Source organism: Crocuta crocuta, unplaced genomic scaffold, assembly GCF_008692635.1.
Source record: "Crocuta crocuta isolate KB4526 unplaced genomic scaffold, BGI_CrCroc_1.0 scaffold68, whole genome shotgun sequence".
NCBI lineage: Eukaryota > Metazoa > Chordata > Mammalia > Carnivora > Hyaenidae > Crocuta > Crocuta crocuta.
Genome location: NW_027532426.1, coordinates 3,460,664 through 3,469,943, shown reverse-complemented (window position 1 = coordinate 3,469,943; position 9,280 = coordinate 3,460,664). Strand labels below are relative to the sequence as shown.

Below are 9,280 nucleotides of genomic sequence, written 5' to 3'. Positions count from 1 at the left end.
TCCCCCCCCCCATAAACCCCCCCCCCCCGCTCATGCTGTCTCTCTCTCTCTCTCTCCTAGAAATAAATAAAAATATTTTTAAAAAAAGAATAAACATTTTTAAAAAGTTTTTTAAAAAACCCACATCTTTTTTAAGAGTATTTTTTAAAGTTTATTTAAAGAGAGAGAGACAGCGTGAGTGGGGGAGGGGGAGAGAGAAAGGGAAAGAGAGAGAATCCCAAGCAGGCTCTGCACTATCACCGCAGAGCCTGACGCGGAGCTCAAACTCACGAAACCATGAGATCATGACCTGAGCTGAAACGAAGAGCCAGACGCTCAACTGACTGAGCCACCCAGGAACCCCAAACACCACCTCTTTCTAAAACGTAAAATCACACCAAGTCATTACCCCTGTGTTGAGTTGAACCTTACAAGGATCCCATCATCCTGGGGCTAAAATCCAAGCCAAGAAGGGTGTGAGGGTAGTAGTTGAAAATTTGGCTCTAGAATCAGATCCAAATTCCAATTCCAGCTCTGCCCATCCCAGCAGAGACCTTGGACAAGTTACATACTATTTCTGGGCTGTAACCTTCTTATCCAAAACAGGGGGCATAGTGAGAGTTCTTCCCTCCAGGGGCCATTGTGAGGATTAAATGAGCCAATACATGGGGCACGTGGGTGGCCCAGTCGGTTGAGCGTCCGACTTCGGCTCAGGTCAGATCTCACGGTTCGTGGGTTCTAGCCTCACATTAGGCTCTGTGCTGACAGCTCAGAGCCTGGAGCCTGTTTCGGATTCTGTGTCTCCCTCTCTCTCTGCCCCTCCCCCACTCATGCTCTGTCTCTCTCTGTCTCAAAAATAAACTATAAAAAAATTTTTTTAAAAAATAAATAAATGGGCCAATGCACATGAGAAAGGGGTGATAAGGGGTCAGTCCCTTGGGGCTTCTCTTAGTGTCCTTGCAGCCACATCCCTTGTCTTCCTCTGGCTTCCTTCTGTTTAGAACTGTCCACAACTTCCCTGGGGTCCTTGTATGTGTTGCCTTCTCTAGGGCTCTGTGATGCCATTTCCTCTGCATAGAACATTCCATTCACACATATGCATGCACACACTCATGCACACCCATGTGCACATGTGACTAATTCTCACTCCTCCTTCAGGTCTCAGTGGGAACTTCTTCCCCATTCCCTACACTTGGGGCTGGGAGTCCTCTTTCTGCCTCCCTCACAAACCCTTAAAGCTCTTGAATGCTGGGCTGTGTAGCTCCTGGCAGGCAGGGAGGGAGCAGGACTTCTGGATTCATCTCCAATTCTACCTGGCACAGTGCCTGGAGCAGAATAGATGTCTGGTAACTAATTGTGGAATGAACGAAGAAGTGAAGGAAGGAAACGCTGCCCAGGTAGGTCATTTCAATTCTAGACTTGAGTCGCTAACATCCCCTGACCCACATGCAGGACTTTACACGCATTCTTGTCAAATCCCATCTGCTGGATTTCAGCTCAACCGTCCAGGTGGGAACAACTCTTGAATTTCGGTTCTACCCTGCAACAGATTTACTCCCCCTCAAAGCTCTGTGTCACTAGCAAATCTTATCAGCATGCCTATCAGTCTTCATCCAAACAGCAGATGAAAAGACAGACCACACTGGAACAAGGACACATTCCTGTGACTCAGCACTGCCAGTTAAAGAGCTGCCTATCTTGTACTACGCACTTAGTGTACACCAGGTGCCACATTCAGCCTTCCACTTTCATCACCTTATTTAATCCTCACAAAAAATCCTGGGCGTGGAAGCCATTATTACCTCCAGTTTACACACAAACAGTAGCTCAGACATTGGACTACATCTCCCAGCATCCCTGTGGTTAAGATGGCCAATGACTGAGGTCCAGCCAATGGAATGTGAGTTGAAGGCGTATAATGACCCTGTGCATGATCTCAGAAGATGGCAAAACTTCCATTAGCCTGGGTCCCTGAACGATTTCATGGAAGACAGTTATTCCACTAACCCACCCAGTACTGTTCCATGAGAAAAAGAAAAAACAACAACAAAAAACATATGTCTATTACTTTTGAACCATTACACAATTTGTTAGAGTAGCTGCCTTACTAACACAATGAATTCTGGCATTAAAAATGGGGGGGTGGCTCCTGGGTGGCTGAGTCAGTTAGGCATCAGACTTCGGCTCAGGTCATGATCTTGTGGTTCCTGAGTTCAAGCTTCACGTCGAGCTCTGTGCTGACAGCTCAGAGCCTGAAGCCTGCTTCGGATTCTGTGTCTCCTCTTTCTGCCCCTCCCCAACTCAACACTCTGTCTTTCTCTCTCTCTCTCTCTCTCTATCAAAAATAAACATTTTTAGAAAATTAAAAAGGGGCACCTGAGTGGCTCAGTCGGTTAAGCATCCGACTTCGGCTCAGGTCTGATCTCACCGTTCGTGAGTTTGAGCCCTGCGTCGAGCTCTGTGCTGACAGCTCAGAGCCTGGAGCCCGCTTCAGGTTCCGTGTCTCCCTCTCTCTCTGTGCCTCCCCCACTCACACTCTGTGTGTGTCTCTCTCTCTCAAAAATAAACATTATTTTTTTTTTTTTAAAAAAAGAGGCTCAGGGAGATTAAGCAGCTTCTTGAAGGTCATACAACCATTTTGTGGCAAGGCAGAATCTACTCATGTCTGACTTCAGCCATTGCATTCTGCTGCATCTCACTCCCACACTGGATCTAGCATCACCCCATGCCCATGCCTGTCCCACCCAACCCTTGCTCTGCTACATGGGAAAGAACAGCTCTCCCCTGCTGCAGGTGACACCTAACTGGCTCAGGGTGTGTCAGCTTGTAAAATGGTCACTTCCAGACATCACTCTGAGGGGAAGAGACCCTCATTTAAGGGAGGACTCAGGTAAGCCTTCAGGAGGCCACAACACTGCCACTCTCAGTTGGAAGAGACTAGGTCCTCCGTGGGCTCAATTAGCACCTCATTTTTTTAAGTAGGCTTCACACCCATTGTGGGGGCTTGAACTCATGACCCTAAGATCAAGACCTGAAATGAGATCAAGAGTTGGATGCTCAGCCGACTGAACCACCCACGCACCCCATCACCTTGATTCTCTGATCATGAAACCTGCCGAAGTTTTGGGAGACCTAACTTGCGCAGGCGGTGCAAGTCTAAACGCCATTATCACAAAGTGGCTGGGCTTTCCAGACCCAGGTTCAGTGATGGAAGGGTGAAGAGGGCAAGGTCAGGACAGAACCAGCTCTGTAATTTATGGGGCACAGTAAAACAATGAAGATTTTGCCCCTAGTTAAAAAATCATTAAGAATATCAAGATAACAACAGTGAAGCATGCGGCCATTAACAGCATGGGGCCCTGTGCGACTGCGTGTTCAGATGCCTACTAAGCTGGTACTGGGTTAGTTCCAATTAGGCTCCAGAGGCCAAAAGGTCTCATTTAACAGAGGGTAATGTCTAGACAGGGATCAAGTGCTTGGGTAGAAAAACAGGTGAGAGAGCCAAGCTGAATGAAGCACAGAATTGGCCTTAACCTCCAGCAAGATGCTGGGGTGAGAGGAAGGGGCAGAGCAAGAGCAAGAATACAGGAGCTGCAGCCAGAGTAGGGGTAAGGATGGGCCTGCTGGTCACCCTACTGCCNCAAGCCAGACCCACTGCAGGACTGATGTATAGCCCAGCCCAGGCCGCCCCCCAAAAAGGCAGGAACCCCCTTCAAAGTGGATGGAGAATTCTGCCAGAAGCAGTGTCACAGCCCAAACTCTCTCAAGGGAGCAGTATGAACAGGGGGTTGATAATGGGACAGAGGACAGGAAGTCTCTGTGCTCCCAGAGAACTGAGGCCCCCAGGAAGCTGAGGACCAGACATGCATATGACAGAAGCTTAAATCTGTCCTTTCATCTCTTCTGCCTCTATGCTTTTATATTTTCTTTTATTTTCCTTTAATGTCTCAGTAAAATTCCTTTTAAAATTTCTAACCCCGGCTCCTCTGTGCTGAGTGAGAAAGGGGCAAGGAGGGGACAGTAAAATTGGGTCGATGGAATTCCCTGGGTGAGGGCCGATGGCGGCCGTCAGTCTACTTGGAGATCTGACTTATGTTGTCACTAAGCTTTTACACCTGAAATGATGGGGTGGCTGCCGCCAGCTTACTTCCAAGTGAGCTGGCCCCTTATTTCATGTCAGCCACAAGGGGTCACAGGAATCTCTGTCTTGTGCCCTACTGAAATGCACAGGCTGTGTGGGCCCAAGGCGGAGAAGTAGGGACCTTTCTCAAGGAACCCCTAGCAAGCTGGGACCCTCTGAGGAGCCTCTCCTGGCTCCCCAAATCACTGGCCAGTAGAACACAAGCCCTCTCTGGAAAGAACTGCAAAAATCTTATTGGGCACAGAAAGGAAGGTGAAGAGCGGAGAAGGGCAGAAACTGCCCTGATCACACAGTCTCTCGATGCTGGAGCTGGACTTCGGGTCCCTTTGTGCCCTGTGCCACCACGAGGGAGGCTAGGAAAGGAGCAGGGCCTCTGTCTCAGACCCCAGTGACCAAGGAGGGAAGGCTGACGTGGGGTGGGGGTGCTCACTCAGTGGCCGGCCAGCAAAAGGCAGCTTCTCCAATCAACAGTGCCAGACAATGGAATCTTGGCCAGACAGCCATTTGCTAAATTTGGATCAGAGGATGGTCTCCGTTTAACCCTTCCACATCTAAGCATCTGGGAGCAGGATGTTCTCGGTTCCTCGCTCCTTTTGAGAAAACTAGAGCCTTGTTTCAGTGGACTAGAGAGGAGGAGGGTTTTCCTTGGCTACGTCTGGCCTCAGAGATCAGGGAAGTGGAGGGGCGCCTGGGTGGCTTAGTCGGTTAAGCGTCCGACTTTCGCTTAGGTCATGATCTCGCGGTTCGTGGGTTCGAGCCCTGCGTCGGGCTCTGTGCTGACTGCCAGCTCAGAGCCTGGAGCCTATTTCGGAGTCTGTATCTCCCTCTCTCTCTGACCCTCCCCTGCTCACGCTGTCTCTCTCTCTCTCTCTCCTAGAAATAAATAAAAATATTAAAAAAAAAGAGAGAGAGAGAGATCAGGGAAGTGGAGTGGTGGCATCTGCGGCTACTCAAGGGACACTTTGTACAAGTCACAGGCCGGAATGAAAGCAGGCAGAGGACAGACTGAAATCCTGCAGCCGGCCACATGAAAGTAAGGCTGCAGGTCAGGGGGCAGCCAGACTGTGGACCATGAGGAAGCAAAAGCATAGCAAAAGCAGGGCGTCCAGCCAAGAAGAAAAGAAAAGAAAGAGAAATCAGGAATTGTGCCAGATGGTCAAAGGTTTGTGGGTCACAGAGAAATCAGGCCACAGAGAAGAAGGAACTCAGGCTTCAGACCAGGCCAGCGTCACCTGTGATGCAGAAAGAAGGGAGCTGCACCTCCCAGGGAAACCAGGCTGTGGGCCCCGGGCCGCACCCACACAGCCCTCCCTCCGCCCCGGGGCCCAGCCTCACTTAAGCTGCTGGGTAATGAGCTCCTCGTCGTTGAGATAGCGCAGCCGCTCCTCCTCCACCAGGGTGCGCTGCCGCTGCAGCGGGTCCTCCTGCCTTCGCGCAGCCTCCGACACGCGCATGCTCAGCTCCGCCTCTGTGCCTTTCAGCAGCGCGCGCAGCGACTCCAGGTTCTGTAGCTGCGGGGCGCAGAGGGACCGATGGGCCAAGGTGGGAGGGAATGGAGGTGCGCAGCAGGGGACGGGCCGGGGGGAGGCGGGCAGAGGACAGCCGGAGGCTGGGCGGGCTCCACGGAAGGAGCGGCTGCTCGGCTGCGGCCGCGAGCAGCAGCGAAGGGGTGGGCTAAATTCTGGGGAAGAATAGAGGCAGGAGAAAGGCACGCGGACAGCGGAGGGAGAAGTGCCCAATTGGAGCATGCCGAGGGTGCGGCGGCGTGGCTGTGGCTGTGAGCAGCAGCGAAGGGCTATGATAGTAAGGGGAGGAGGACAAGGTTACGCGCTGGGCAATTACAGAGACGGGGGAACGGGATGGGCAAATTTGGGGGGCAAGAGGTAGCCCTATGTAGGACCGTGCCGACCGTGCGGCTGCATGGCTGTGGCTTCGATGGGAGACTCAAGCACTGGGGTTTGATAGAGCTTCCGTGGCTGGGGCGAGAAGACTAACTTAACGCTGGAACCCAGTTCTAAGGCTGTGCTGGGGCAATGGCGGGGGTGGGTGAGATCTTATCCGTTGCCCAGATGGCAACTCTCTGCCCCCTCTCCAGCCTGTCTCTGTTCATTATTCTCACCTGACGGGCCCTGGGGCCTCTAGAGGAGCGGGCACAGCGATGCCAGGCTCCTGACTGGTGGGACCATCTGCCAGACGGGGGAGGGCAGGGAAGACTGTGCGGACTCAGGAAGGGGTAGCAGAGGGGATCTAGGAGGGGGGCGGGGCTTCCGCCCAAAGGAGGGGAGGGGACAAAGAATGGTGGGCAAGAAGGAATTGGGACTACCCTGAGGATACTGACTGGGGGAAAGGGCTCAGGAGGGGTGGACTGGGGCTCCAGGGGAACGGTGAGTTTTTGGAAGGGGTAGGAGGGCGCAGTGAAGACAACAGGGCGAGCGGTGGGAAGGTGTTTCGGCGTGAGTGGGAGGGTTGCGAGGGGGCGGGGCACCGGGCGAGGCCCCAGAGCTGGCCGGACCTGGAGCTTTCGCAGTTGCTGAAGTTGGCTGCGCAGGTCACTGGTGCTGTTCTGCAGGCCACGCAGGTGCAGCTGCATCTGCAAACGGCTGATGGAAGTGGGCTGCCCCGCAGGAGTGCTGCTGGCCGAGGGCGGGGGAGGGCCAGACACTGGGGTGGCCCCGCTGCTCCGGCTCCCTGACCCACAGGCTGCAGAGAGGGACCACGAGGATGGGAGAAAGGGAACAAACCTTGAGCCTGCAAGGGGTCCGGACAAGGTCCTTCCCACCCCGGATCCTCACAGTAGCCAGGGAAGCACGCGGCTCCAACTCCCTGCCCCACCTAATGGCTCAGCCCCTCTGTGCCGAGCAAAGCACCAGGGTAAAGGCATTTCGGGCTAAGGTGACTGCTCACTGATCCACTGAAGGCCAGTGATGTAGCTGATGGCTCAATTCCCACTTTACAGGTTAGGAATCTGAGGCTTGGAGAGGGCAGGTACCTGTGGGGGAGGGGCAAAGGGTCACTCACGTGCTGAAGGGGTCCCTGCTCCATTGGAGCCTTCAATCTTCTCGCTGTGTGGCACAGGGAAAAGATGGCCATCAGTGGGTCCAGGCTGACCCCATACCATCAAAGCTGGGTGAGACTTTAATCTCCTCCACTCCCCTGATGTTAGGATGGAGTCCCAGAGAAGGAAAGGGGCTCACAGAATCAGACACAGAGACACTGGCAGAGCTGGGCCAGGCCTCTGTGCCCACCTTCCCTTCCTTTTGCCCCAACTATAGGCACTGGCAGTAGTGTTGAGAGAAGAGTCTTACCTGGGGGTGTCAGGCTCCGAGCCTCGCAGTAGGGCACTCTGTACCAGGCCTGTGAGGCTGGCAATCTGCTTCTCCATGGCCTCCATGCGCTCCCTGGAAAGGATGGTGGCTTTAAGCAACCCCTTCTCTGGTTATGGAATCCTTCTTGCCAAAGCCCCCATTCCTAAGATTGATAATTAAAGGAAATACCACTCCCTTCCCAGCCACCAGCACAGACAATTCAGAGGGCCCTAATGCCTAAGGTTCAAGCCCACAGTCCCCCACCTAACATTAGTAAGGTCCCTTTCCATCCAACAGTCATTTCCTTCCTTGCCAGCCCCATCTCTCAACACTGGCTCCCTAATGGGCCCCACTCCGGGGGGGGCTCACCCCGGAGGGGGGGCCTGCACATGTGGCATGTCCTCCTTCCTCCCTCCTCCTCAAGGCCATTCCAGAGTCTTCAACAGCTTTAAGGAGTCCTTCCTCCCACACCACCTGTATACCCTCTCAAAGGAAGTGCAATTATTTTTTTTTAATGTGTCATCCCCACTAAACAAGGTAGGAACCAGGTTTTCCCAACCTGGCATCCACAGTGCCCAGTGCAGTGCCTGGCACAAAAGCCACAAGAGAGCCGTGTGAATGTGAATGGCTTCTCCACATCTCTGTGGCACTGCCTGAGGACAGAAGGGGACAGGTCAATGCTCTGGTTACCTCCTCCAGCCCTGCATCCTTAGGATGGAGCTGAATAATGGGCAAGAGTTCCCCAGCTTGGAGCCACCTAATGGAATGTGCCTCTCTCCCCGTTCCTATTTCTTACCAGCACCCCCTCCCCAGTGGACTTCAGCTGACTGTGTGCTGGACAGCTCTCATGCCTGCAAACTCTGAGCAGGAAAAGCACCGGAGTGCTGGTTCAGCCTCAATTTCAGTTGGGGGAACTGAGGTTTAGGGATCCGATGCACACCCAGGTCTCCAGGGGCCTGGTCTGGGGCCCTTTCATCCAACCCCTCCAGGTCTTGCAGAAGGAAGCAAAATAGCATGTCCGTTTCTCCAGTGCCTTCCCTGCCATATCCAAATTATTCCAGTGAACTCTCAAAGCTACTCTGGATCTACAAAGGACTCTGGGGTCTCACAGTCCAGGACACAATCCTGCCACAGACTAAAATGTGTCCCCTCTCCCTACCCCACCCCCAACAGCCCTGAGGCCTCACGAGCGTCCCTCACCTGGTCTCTGTGTCCTTGGCTGGCACCGGCGGCCCAAACCCAACGAGCGGGCGCTCCCCAGGCCCGGGGAAGAGCTCGGGAGGCGGGGCTCCGGCCGTCGAGGAGCCCCCGGCGCTGCGGGTCTTGCCTCCGGGGCTCTCTGCGAAGACCGACGAGGAGCCCGAGTCTTTGCGGAAAGACTGGCGCACCGGCGAGCCGCGGCTGGGCGGCCCCGAGTAGGGACTGTGCGGCGGCTGGGGGCCTCCGGGGGGCGCCGCCACGTCGGCCAGCTTCTGAGGCGATGAGGGCGGCAGGCGGAAGCCATAGCCGTCGCCGTAGAGCGGGCCACCGCCCGCCGCCTTGTACAGCGAGTCCTCCAGGTCGGACTGCAGCGCGGCGGCCGAATAGGTGCTGAGCGAGCGCACAGAGCCGCGCTTGTAGAGGCCGCTGGCGCCCGGGTAGGCGAACGGGTCGCCGGCTGCCGCGGCCAGGCTCAGGCGGCCCTCGTGGAGCAACCCATAGGGGTCGGCATAGAGGCCCTCGCCCTTCACCAGCACCATGCCGCCCGCCTTGCCCGCCAGGTCCTCATCTGGCTTCACGTCGCGCCGCTCCAGGATGGCGCTGGGGCTGGGGCTGACGCCCTGGGCGGCGGGGGCGCCCCCCAGCCGCTCGGCCG

General features: G+C 54.8%; 1 protein-coding gene across 1 annotated transcript in view; it reads right to left on the bottom strand.

The window, feature by feature from the left end:
* The window catches only part of SRCIN1 (SRC kinase signaling inhibitor 1), a 67,138-nt gene that overhangs the window by 16,761 nt on the left and 41,097 nt on the right, over positions 1 to 9,280 (bottom strand). Inside the window, 7 exon segments of the mRNA XM_077779291.1 lie at positions 5,456 to 5,631; positions 6,633 to 6,820; positions 7,139 to 7,182; positions 7,426 to 7,518; positions 8,626 to 8,945; positions 8,948 to 9,079; positions 9,081 to 9,280. The exon segment at positions 9,081 to 9,280 is cut by the window's right edge and continues 22 nt beyond it. Of these exon segments, the coding sequence (XP_077635417.1) occupies positions 5,456 to 5,631; positions 6,633 to 6,820; positions 7,139 to 7,182; positions 7,426 to 7,518; positions 8,626 to 8,945; positions 8,948 to 9,079; positions 9,081 to 9,280 (1,153 nt within the window).